The 12,367-nt window shown below is 44.4% G+C and overlaps 1 protein-coding gene and 1 non-coding gene across 2 annotated transcripts in view; one reads left to right on the top strand and one right to left on the bottom strand.

Annotated features, from left to right (window-relative positions):
* TRNAC-GCA (transfer RNA cysteine (anticodon GCA)) lies at positions 1-72 on the top strand. Its single transcript has one exon. It is a non-coding gene; the product is annotated as a tRNA-Cys (tRNA).
* The window catches only part of LOC114361226 (centrosomal protein of 104 kDa), a 37,354-nt gene that overhangs the window by 21,485 nt on the left and 3,502 nt on the right, over positions 1-12,367 (bottom strand). Inside the window, exons 3-12 of the mRNA XM_028316211.1 lie at positions 10,832-10,967; positions 9,920-10,007; positions 9,331-9,517; positions 8,657-8,868; positions 7,191-7,370; positions 6,575-6,770; positions 5,849-5,936; positions 4,164-4,317; positions 2,591-2,817; positions 697-828 (exon numbers count right to left, since the gene is read on the bottom strand). Coding sequence (XP_028172012.1) covers positions 697-828; positions 2,591-2,817; positions 4,164-4,317; positions 5,849-5,936; positions 6,575-6,770; positions 7,191-7,370; positions 8,657-8,868; positions 9,331-9,517; positions 9,920-10,007; positions 10,832-10,967 — 1,600 coding nt within the window. The remainder of the gene's footprint in view (positions 1-696; positions 829-2,590; positions 2,818-4,163; positions 4,318-5,848; positions 5,937-6,574; positions 6,771-7,190; positions 7,371-8,656; positions 8,869-9,330; positions 9,518-9,919; positions 10,008-10,831; positions 10,968-12,367) is intronic.

Genomic DNA, 12,367 nt, shown 5'->3' with positions numbered 1-12,367 from the left:
GGGGGTATAGCTCAGTGGCAGAGCAACCGACTGCAGATCGGTAGGTCCCCGGTTCAAATCCGGGTGTCCCCTAAAATTTGTTTTTCTTTCCCATTTTTCTTCCAGGATTTGGGAACATTTGTATTCTCTTTTTTAACCAGAACTGACCAAATCAGGATATACTATGGAGGTTTTTATCTTTTGTACTTCGTTTCTGTGCAAAATTCAAAATAAATAAAAATTACGAGGAACGGGACTAAGTATTCCCACCTCTCGTTCCCACCGCTGCAACTTCTATGTAGCCAGGATCCACAGCTTGACCGCCAATAACCCAACCAGTGAAGGTCAAGTTTGTCCCGGGGAAAAGTTAAACTATCATTAAACCCGTAACGAGATTATTATTCATTTTTATACTCTGGCATATGTATGAAATGAATCCTGCGCTGCCTGCATCCAGGTTCTTGCCGTGACCTTAACCAGGTCGTCGGTCCACCTAGTAGGACGCCTGCTCATGTTACGTCTTCCAGCCCGTGGTCGCCACTCGAGAACTTTTCTGCCCCAACGGCCATCGTCTGTACGAGCTATGTGCCCCGCCCACGCCACTTGATTGCCGTTCATTGTGGAAAACCTTGGGGGAGGCCTTTGTCCAGCAGCGGATGTCAATTGGCTGAAACGAACAAACGAACGAACCTAGTTGAATAAGTGCTATTTCTGTACCTGTTCTTGTCAGTGGATATCCCGTGGCTGAGCAGCAGTTGTTCCAGCATTTGTAGCCGGGAGAGCGCCAGGCGAGGGTGCATGGACGCGGCCACCGGACGGACCAGTTGTTGCGGGATGATGTGGAGGCTCCTGCAAGAGTACTAGTGTAAGCATAGGATAATACTATCTTCCAAATGCGTGGTAAACTTTTAAGTTTCTTTTTTATACAAAAATAAGTCTGATGGTATTCTCGTTCGCAAAGGAGAGTTCTTGAAGATATGGAACAAAGATTGTTAGAAATTCAAGTTAAAATTGGGTATGATGCAGTCTAAAATCAATATGATAGGGATAAGCGGTGTCATGTTGTTGGTTGGTAGAGCCGTAGAGATCATTCCTAGTAGTGGTGCCATTTTAAGAACTCCTGACATCTTCATATTTCAATTTTTTGAGTTTAAGGCGGTTATCACACTGCGCCGCGCTCCGCCGCAGAGCGCGGGGCCACAGATCTAATCATTGTATGCAAGTACCTCAGTTTGTATAGAAAACACGCGCGGCACTTCACACTGACAACGCGTCCGCGCGCGTGATTTTTTATATGAAAATAACGCGCTCGGCGCGGCGGAGCGCGGCGCAGTGTGATAATAACCGCCTTACGTTCAGAAGATGCATCACAGGGTCATGTTATCTGCTATATTTATTTTTACTACGCTAATAAAAGGGTGAATTTCAACAAGTGCATATTTTTGCCTAATTTTGGTGGAAATTGTTATTTGTGTATTTTTATTCTTTAATTATAGATCAAATTTATTGGAAACTTATACTGTTTCTAAAATGATTAAGACATTACATTTTGTCCAGTAGTTTTTTAGATTTTCCTTACACCAAAATTAAGTGAACACCAAAATTTATATTAAAGCACCAAAATTAGAAAATATGCTGTCAGTCGGTCATATCTTAGTGCCAAGCTCAAGAAATGGTTTTAAATTTACCAGCACCGACTCCAAAAATATTAATCATGGTATATTGTCCTAATAAATAAATAACGACGTACTTATTTTCTACTTGTAAGTGATTGTTGGTGTCGGTTTTAATTTTTTTGTTAAAATTATTTTTTTTCATGCTTTTTAGTTGATTAGTCCTTGTTATTGTCACTGAACACACACAGTACCTATGTTTAATGTGATTAAGACTATAATTTTCCATTTTGTAATGGAAAATTATAGTCTTAATCACAATCCAAGTGTAAATAATCTTCCTTGCAAAATACAGGCTCCCTACTTTAAATATCGGCAACTAAAAAGTATCAATGTATCATGTGTCAATGTATGTATCAACAAATGAGTATTGAGTATCATCTAACTCCTAACTTATGTTGTTTGACCTTTCATCATCAGCTCATCTTAAATACCTGAAATAATACAACTGTATGTACATACCTACCTAAAATATTTAAAGAATTATCCTCCAACTCCTAAGCGTTAAGGAGTTTTACCTTCCATCATCACCTCATCAACATTAGATGATGACTACTTGAATAACTTTAGAAAACGTATTGCATTCCTACAAAATTTGAGGTTTACTCTCGATTTCCCTAGGATCCCATCATCAGATCCTGACTTGGTGACAATGGGACCACCACATAAGTGTACCCTATAGAACAAAAAAAGAATTTTGAAAATCGGTTCACAATTGACGGAGTTAAGTCGGTTAAAAATGCTTTGGTGCACCACCAAAAACACCAAAATTGACTCACCAAAATTAGATTCTCGTTGAAAAAGCTAAATTATATGAAAGCAGCAGGGCAGCCGCACGGGCCGTTTTGTTGGGAGACGTCTTGGTGCTCCCATTGGATGGTGACATATACCTACCTGAGTCCTGCCCAAAAAGTTTAATTAACAAAAGTACACCTCACCTGTCAGGAACGAAGTCTTGGAACAGCACCCTGACCACCTCATTGGCCTGACTGTACACAGAGAAGACCTTATCCCTCAAGGTCCTCTGAAGCAGCAGGGCAGCTGCTCGGGCCGTCTTGTTGGGAGACGTCTTGGTGCTTCCATTGGATGGTGACGTCAGTTCCGCCCGAAGGCGCGCTAGGCCTTCTTCTTTGTCTAGGTAGTTCTTGGAGTAGAACTTCTCTACCTGGGAAGGGAAATGCGCCATTAGTAGTTAATCATCATCAATAGATAGAGATAGAAGATAGAACACACAAGCAGGCCTGGCTCACTCCGCGCGGTACATCCGATAATTACCTACAGCGAAGCGCCCCGCCGCGCCGGCGGGTATTATATCAGACGAGTGTCACGCGCGCGCCCGTCAGGACGCTGGCGTGCGTTGTAGTACCTAATTCTATGATCGAAGTATTATTTAAAAATGGACATAAAGAGAAAGAAATATTGTGCGGCGTTCGGGTGTTTAAATTCGAAAAGAAATCTACCGGATTTATCTTTTTTTTCGCTTCCCAAAGATGCTGAAAGGTATGTTGGCCATGTAGGTAATCAATAATTCTTAGGATAGTATAGGAAGCTAACCTACCATGACTACTGCTTAGAATGCGTTCGTTCGTTTCAGCCAAATGACGTCCACTGCTGGACAAAGGCCTCTCCCAAGGTTTTCCATAATGAATGCGTACTTACATACATACGTGTCATGAGGTACGTACCTCATGACATATAAGTAGATTAATTATTTTTTTCATTAGACAGCAACCCTAACAGCGTAAGAAGAGTTCAGAGACACGCGATAGAAAGAGACAAAACTTGTAGGTGAATAAAATTGTAGGTACGTAGTGCTGTGCGAGCTGAATTCCACTGTATCGCGTCGCAGGTCGCAGCAAGTCTCGCATTTATTTAAATCGTCTTGCGGAGTAATCCTTCTGTACCTGTACTATTACTTATTCTGTGACACAAGACAAAAAAAGAAAGACGGATCAAGCTTGGCCTGTAGGTGGTTAACAAAGTGGAAAGCCTGGGTATACAGGGTGTTAGGTAAATGGGTATATGAGCCGACACTAGCCCATGTTAACATGGGCATATAAATAGTCAGAAATTTGATATCGTCATTTTTTTTTTTTATTTTCATACAAAATAAATTTTATAACATCCGATTTATATGAAAATTAAAATAATAAAAATGATGGTATTAATTTACTGACTTCACCATACCATTTATATGCCCATGTTAACATGGGCTAGTGTCGGCTCATATACCCATTTACCTAACACCCTGTATAGAAAGGCAACGGTCCAAAATAACAATGAGGAACTACTTAGTTTGTGGAACGGTGGCAGATTCGGGATATGTTGTTTAGATGTTGCTTTAAATTTTACGTGATGGTATTTTTAAAGGTTAGCAATGGTAGAGACGGCAGCAGATCTATCGGACTAAAATGTTTGTTGAAAAATAGCAACTATCACCACTGCTTAGATGCCACATTGTTTCCCTTGATGTACCGTGGTCTCTACTTTCAGGTCGACCTTATGGCTTACCAGAGGGTATCCAAAGATGAGTATCGGCAAAGCAGCTTGCTTCCTCTCCCTCTCATTCAGTTTATGGGGCTGCAGCTGTCTAGGGTGTGACGCGGCGCTGCCCCCACTGCATTCCTCCTCACGAGCCTCCCGGAGGTACTCATTGGTATGCGAGCTGGAGGACAGAAGGTGTGTTACTGGTGCGTGCGTTACGCCCGTATTCACAAACATTATTATGAGATCTCACAGTGAGACACGCGAATCAATCACAGAGCTCTATTCAACGCTGTGCGTTCGATTTGCTTCTTCGCTTAAGAAAAGCATCGTTTGTGAATACGGGCGTTAATCTTGCGCGTGTAGGATTTTTTAGACACGTCCACATAGCCAATAGCCGTTATGCAGAGATGTGCAGAGGCATATTATTGAAGAAAGGAAATTGCATAAAATTTTATTAATTACACTAACATTTTTCAGCCAAGATTTGCTGCACTTATTGGTAATCATGTCAGTGTATAATCAAATGCACAGGTTTGTCATTTGCGAGCTGTAAACGCAGCTGCTGCTGATGTTTTTGCAAGAGCATGGACCTCTACACCAGATGGTCCTCATCACAATAAATTAACAAAAATATTTAAGGCTAATAGCACATGCAAAAAGTAAAAGGCTAGTCATTAAGTAGAAAGCGCAAAACGGAGAATCAATAGAAAGGTAGATAAAGTAAATGATAAGTAAGTAGTATCGAATCATCGAACATTATTCAAAATTGACTAACGAACAGTTACCTACTCTGTATCTAATCCTGATTTGATTATAGATTCTAATCTATTATAATGTCACTAGACTTGGACATCACTGTAAACTAATTTTGAGATACAACTGTTCTCTAAAACTAGATTTTTGTAAACTAAAATACAAAATTTACTCGTTTTTACACCTAGCTTACGGTTCTATTCTCTAAAACAGTTCCTAATTCCTAAAATCACTAATTCTGTTCCCTAAACTATTAAGATAACATTAATTTCAAGAAAAAGTGGGTATTTAGCCAAACACAGCCAATGGAAAGAGCTTAAAATCTAGACACATCTAAAGCCCGGTCTGTGAGCACGTAGAATTTTGTCCAATGACCCCAAGCTACCCATCCTTATCGCTCGCGCGTAATTATTTTTCTATCGCGACTGTGTGACGGGCGCCCGCAGTGAGTGTGCGAGCGCGACAACAACATAATTACGCGCGAGCGATAAGGATGGATAGCTTGGGGTCATTAGACAAAATTCTACGTGCTCGCAGATCAGACTATAGCAACATTTAGAACAAATAAAGTTAGCCCATTCGTTTTTCCCATACCTTTGGTCAAAGCTCTGGTTCTTTGGAGAGCTGAGTGCAAGCAATTTGAAAAGTAAGTTAACTACTACAACCAATGATCAGGTGTTATAAATAATTTTCTTCAGGTTAAGCAATTTTTTAAGAAGGAGACCAGTGGCAAGCCGAAATTTTGGAATTTTAATAGATTTTCATCAGTAGGAATGATACGTTTCATGATAAGTTGCAGTAGCACGCACTGCCAAATGCTGATGGCATAAAGACCTTTTTTAAATGAGACCTCATGGATTTAATTCGAATTACTACCTTTAGAATACTTTGCCAAAAAAATTCACTTTTATTCAATATTTATCAAACTCAATATAAAATAACTATAGTTTACTTACTGCCTCAGAGCTGGTAGCAGCCTCTCTTCATAAGCTTCGAATGTAGACCTAGGTCCTGCACTTTTATTTCTACGTCTAACTAAAGTACCTGGAAACAGTAATAATGTTTAGTTACTTATTACAACTTGGTCGAGTTAACTGCGCACCTGTAAGCCGTGACGTCACATCGACGCTCGTATGGCGAACGCAGGGAGGTGTACGGGTAAGTGGGAGGGAGAGTTGCATTCCAGCCATTTTATCGATTTTACGCGATAGGCCCATACTTGTCGTCTAAAATCGTCGATAAGATTTTATCACGGCGCGCATCCTAGCCCGGCAGGGAAGTGCGCAGTTAGCTTGATCAGTGTGCTTACCATGAGTTTACGTTAGGTATGCTCGCTAGCAAAATCGAATAATGACAATAACGCCCGTATTCACAAACGATGCTTGCTTAGGTGAAGCAGAAAATCGAACGCACAGCGTCGAATAGAGCTCTGTGATTGGCTCTTGTGTCACCCTGTGTGTCCACGAGCACTGTGAGACCTTATAGTAATGTTTGTGAGTACGGGCGTAAATGTATGACATAATATTGTACAGCACCCCTAGCGGCTACCTTCAAGAAATAACATCTCCATAGATTTTTTTGTCGTACTCGCTTGCGAGCACACCTAACGTGAACTCATGGTGAGCACACTGGTTGTATACATTTGTGCACCATTCTTAAGGGAAAAAAGTTGGTATACCCACCATTGGCAGCATTTGGCGTAATACTCCTTCTGGGGCTATCAGTCTCTTTCCTCAGTTCTTCTTCTATCTTCCTGTGAACTTCTTCTTCTATCTTCTTCTGGGCTTTGTCAACTTTGTCTTCCTGCGGTGGTGGTGGTGGTGGGGTTGGTTCGCGAGATATCGGCCGGATGTCTTCTTGTAGAGTTTGGACGGGGGACTGGAATTTATGAAGGGCTTATCAACACGAATTTTTTGTTCGTCAAGTTAAAAACAAACTCAACAAAGAAAATCACTCTGAACTGCTGAAGTTACATGTAGAATTTGGCTTATGGCTCATTTAGGATCAACTACATGAGCTCTATGAAGATGTGGAATCGTAGATTTTTAGGCCTTTCATAGAGTATTCAGGCCTGAAATGGAGGACTTTAAACTGGAAACATTGATTATACACATGGCAATGTTAAAAAGCACGTCAAAATGAATTACCTCCTAAATATTGGACGAAAGCTTAATGAATGATGTTACACTGAAAAAAGACACGAGGTCCAAGACGAAAGTGAAGTCATAAAATATAACCTACTTACCTTTCATAATGTTCTCTACAAAGTACCTACTAAAACATGGTAAAAACACTTACACTAGGCATATTGGTGACTTCCTCCTCATCCCCATTCGCGTACTCCTGCTGTTCCGGCTCCTCCAGCGGTGGCACCGGCGAGGGGATGTCCAGGCTGAGCGAGCCAGCCACTACGGACGGCGACAGGTGGTGGGAGAAGTCGTACTCTTGCGGCATGGACGAGTCGTTGCGGGCATCCGGCTGGAAAAGATGAAGGTTTTGGTGTGAAGATATGTAGTTCTTTAACAGTCATCGTAAGCTTAGCTGTGGACCTTCCTTGACCGTAGCCAGCGCTAGTGATGTTTCGATTGCTATAGTTTTCTCCCTTAAAATTGAATCCTTAACTTATCCACTCTTTTAAACTTATCGTATTCTATCCTTATCAGGCGAGATAGCTGAATCTCGTCTCATATCACTCTCCCCTGCAAATGACTCCTTTTTATAAGCTTGAACTTACACACTAACTTCTTCAACTACGTCTTAGCTTGAGATTGTCTCTCCACATCACACTCCCTTCTAAATTAAGTCTCGCTACCGCTTCAAACTTACCCCCTCTTCCTCAAACAGCCTGCAAAGCTGCGCATCTTCCTTAACTCCAGCCAAAGCATCAGCAATCCTATCCCTCATGCTTCTCGCCAGCTCGAAGCCACCTTCCCTCATGACGCTCTGAAACGTATCCTGTCTTTGATCTTCAACTATCTACTCACCCCTTCTTCCTCAAACAGTCTACACAACTGCGGGTCTTCTTTAACACCAGCCAAAGCATCAGCGATTCTGTCTCTCATGCGTCTCGCCAGCTCGAAGTCGTCTCTGGCAGCCGCTGTGCGCTCGCGGAGCCGCCAGCGCCTGATACGCCAGCGGATTTCAGCTGGAATTTCAGCGTCTCCTACATCACCATCTCCTCTTGCTAGAGCTTCAAACTTACCCCCTCCTCCTCAAACAGCCTACATAACTGCGGGTCCTCTTTAACCCCAGCCAAAGCATCAGCGATCCTGTCCCTCATGCGTCTCGCCAGCTCGAAGTCGCCTTCCCACATGACGCTCTAAAACGTATCCTGTCTTTGATCTTCAACTACCTACTTACTCACCCCTTCTTCTTCAAACAGTCTACACAACTGCGGGTCTTCTTTAACACCAGCCAAAGCATCAGCGATGCTGTCTCTCATGCGTCTCGCCAGCTCGAAGTCATCTCCCCCAGTACTATCCTGAAAATTTCTTGCCAACTTACCCCCTCTTCCTCAAACAGCCTACAAAGCTGTGGGTCCTCTTTAACATCAAAAGCATCAGCGTCTCTCATGCGTCTCGCCAGCTCGAAGTCATCTCCCCCAGTACTATCCTGAAGATTTCTTGCCAACTTACCCCCTCTTCCTCAAACAGCCTGCACAACTATGGGTCCTCTTTAACCCCAGCCAAATCTCCCTCATGCGTCTCTCCAGCTCGAAGTCTTCTCCCCCCCAGTACTATCCTAAAGTTTTCTTGAGAACTTACCCCCTCTTCCTCAAACAGCCTACACAACTGCGGGTCTTCTTTAACCCCAGCCAAAGCATCAGCGATCCTATCCCTCATGCGTCTCGCCAGCTCGAAGTCATCCCGCGCCGCAGCCGTGCGCTTACGCAGCCTCCAGCGCCCGATGCGGATTCCGGCGGCTGCGAGCGCGGAGCCAGCGGACTTTAGCCGGCGGGCGTATTCGAACCGCTCCTCTGGAACGGGAAATTAATTCTTTAGGAAGATTCCAAGACACAGGATTCCATTCCTAGTTTGGGCACCAGATGTGGTTTGCAAAAAAAAAAAACCAAACCTCTTGATCTGCAACCCTATTACATGGTCAATGTAAAAGAGAAAAGTGATGAGATTTTAATAAGAGCTAATTTTGCAGTAGGATTTTATGAAGGTAATAACGTGCAGAAAAAGGTTGAGGGCACAAGAGCGCGCGGCAGGTCGCCAGACCAGGTCAAAACCGCACTCAATGGTCCACTCCACGAGTGCACAAGAAAGGCTGCAGTGCGGGAAGAATAGCGACGGATTGTGAGGCTTGCCACCGGACCTGGTGTGACGACCACGATTACTCAGGCAAGAGTGTAGTGACGAAGAAGAAAATTGACCTACAGTATTTTCAACGTGCGAAGATATTATATTGTGTTTTTGAATATTTTTCAACTTACCAGCAACAGCGTTCTTCTTCTTCTCATCCAAGGTCCTGACCAAGTCCGCTATCTCCGTGTCGACATACATCACGAAGGCCAAGTCGTCGTATGGAGAGTAACTTGGCTCGGCCTTAGCCGATGTTGGCGTGGACTTCTCCGCTTCTTCCACTTCTTCGCCGAGGACGTTCACTGCCATTAGTGCTACCTGGAAATTTAAAGAAATGCTAGCTATTTACTGACATGAATGCAGAATTATATTGATCCAACTGAAAACTGTGCTATGGGGAGCCAAAATTAGGGGAAACCTTTTAGCATCTTAAGTTCACCTTCCTTAAGCACGACCCTGTCTAATTTACCAGAGGTAAAAGGAGGTTTTACTCGCCTCACGTTTATCAGATTGATTTGAGATGATTTATTATTTAGGTACGCTCGTATTCTCAAACGATGCTTGCTTTAGTGAAGTAGAAAATCGAACGCACAGTTGAATAGAGCTCTGTGATTGGTTCGTGTGTGACCCTGTGCATCCACGCGCACTATGAGACCTCATAGTAATGTTTGTGAATACGGGCGTTAAAGTACCTATTTAGCTGATAAATTAATGACATACCTGATCATCGTCTGTTGCTGGTGGATGTGGGCCGGATAGTCTGAGTTTTACAAAACGCGCTACTGTGGGCTCGGGCAATGCTGCTGATCTGCAAACAAATATTGTAGGTAGTTATGTATTCTTCTTTTCTAGCAGAACACATAATATACTTAGGAGGAGTTTGAAGTTTCAAGATCGACTTACAGTGCAAAGCTGATGACAAGAAGGTAGACTACTTGAGTTCTCTGGTCCTGGCCTGAAAGATAGGTCGAGCCAGGTGACGCGGCCAACCCTGGTATATGTCGCGCCGCATGGAGTGGCCGCGCCTTCGGAGATGAGCCCAACACATCAGGACTCAAATGTTGAGCAACAGAACTAGGGACTACTGATGGTAGCAAGAACAGAAGGTAGCCTACCTGAGTTCTCTGGTCCTGGCCTGTGAAGTAGGTCGTGCTAGTGTAACGCGGCCGACCCTGGTGTAGGTGGCGCCTCATGGAGTCGCCGTGCCTTCGAAGATGAGCCCGCCAGACATCAGGACTAAAATATTGAGCAACAGAACTAGGGACTAACCCTCCACCACCCATGGTTCTTCCTGCCTCACGGCGTACGAACCGAATCTCGGGAGAGCGCGCGGGTACTTGCTCTGGGCTCTTTTCCCCGGGCGCTTTGCTCGACTCCCTACAAATTTATCTGATCCATGTCCCTTCTCATAGTCAATTCTCCCCCTTCTGGGGCTTGACACCACAAATACGGTACTTCGCGTCGGGCTGCTATCGTTGATAAATGTCATCACTTCTTCTCATAACTTCGCCTGATTGTGTGCCAGGAGTGCGCGAACTCGCGCAGCGCGATCCAGTTACTGCGACTACTCGTGAGGTCCTGGTGAGAACTAGGGACTACTGACTATGGAAGCAAGAGGAAAAGGTAGCCTACCTGAGTTCCCTGGTCCTGGCTTGAGAAGTAGGCCGAGCTAGAGTGACGCGGCCAACGCTGGTGTATGTCGCGCCGCATGGAGTCGCCGCGCCTTCGGAGATGAGCCCGCCAGACACCAGGACTTCCACGCACGCCGCTGTGAAGTAGTTCGAACATTTTGTTATTTTGTTGGGAGCATATACCTAATTACTATAAAAACTTTAGAAATAGACCCCCTAATTCTTCGATCTATAACTGGCTGCACTTTAGTAGAGTATGGCTGATTGGCTGACCATGACTCGTCCTCTATCGTAGCTTCATCTTCTTAAAAGTCTAACTTAAACAGGGGATTGCTCTAATTAACCGGATGAGTTGAAAGTAATTTACAGCCTGGCCACGACGACACCCTCTATGTGGTTATTTAGTGTCCATTGCAAGAGCACGACCCTCTGGGCCTGGTTTAATTTACTGTGACTTACGAATGATGAGTTTAAAGTAGCATAAAGCTGGCCAGGACACCCTTCATGATCAGTTCATTTAATATCCACTGCAGGAGCACAGCCAGAGCATGCACAGGACTTGAAAACGAGGGGCCTGCTCTAACAAACTTTACTTACGGATGACTTGATATTAGCTTAGGGCTGGCGACGCACGCACGTAGAGAAAGATCCTCTCTAACTTCCTGAGGCAATAGAGGACTTGGCCTACGCTCTCCACGCTGGCCCATTCAAATTAGGAACAGTACTCACGGATGAGCTGATGATGAGCCAGCAGCTGCAGCTTGTGCACCTGCGTGACGCTGGCCAGCCGCAGCAGCAGCTCGTGCGGCGGCGCGCCCACGCTGCGCCAGCCGCGCGCCGCCGGGCCCTGCGCGTTGGCCAAGAGTACCCAATAGAATTAGGAGCCTGCTGTTACTTACTGTAGAGGAGCCTTGGTACTTGGTGTACTTACGAATGCACTGAAGCATATAGCAGACCATGACTCCCTGGGTACTTCACAAGAGTGCCCCATGAAAAAGACGGGCCTTGCGCGTTGAGCAAGACTAGCCAATAGCATGAGGAGCATATACTGGCCACGACACCCTTCATCATGAAGTCATCTAGTGTCCATTGTAAGAACACGACCCTTTCTAACTTACCAGAGACTATTAGTGGAGCACTTGCCAAGAGTGCCCAATAGAAAGAGGAGCCTGCTGTTACTTACTGTAGAGGAGCCTTGGTACTTGGTGTACTTACGAATGCACTGAAGCATATAGCAGACCATGACTCCCTGGGTACTTCACAAGAGTGCCCCATGAAAAAGACGGGCCCTGCGCATTGGCCAAGAGTACCCAATAGCATGAGGAGCATTACTGGCCACGACATCCTTCATCATGAAGTCATCTAGTGTCCATTGTAAGAACACGACCCTTTCTAACTTACCAGAGACTATTAGTGGAGCACTTGCCAAGAGTGCCCAATAGAAAGAGGAGCCTGCTCTTAGTTACAGTAGAGTAGCCTTGGTACTTACGAATACGCTGAAGCATATAGCAGACCCTGATTCCCTGGGTACTTAGCA

This window comes from Ostrinia furnacalis, unplaced genomic scaffold, assembly GCF_004193835.3.
Source record: "Ostrinia furnacalis isolate ACB-3 unplaced genomic scaffold, ASM419383v2 OfSCF5472, whole genome shotgun sequence".
Lineage (NCBI taxonomy): Eukaryota > Metazoa > Arthropoda > Insecta > Lepidoptera > Crambidae > Ostrinia > Ostrinia furnacalis.
This window is presented reverse-complemented; position numbering and strand designations above follow the sequence as displayed.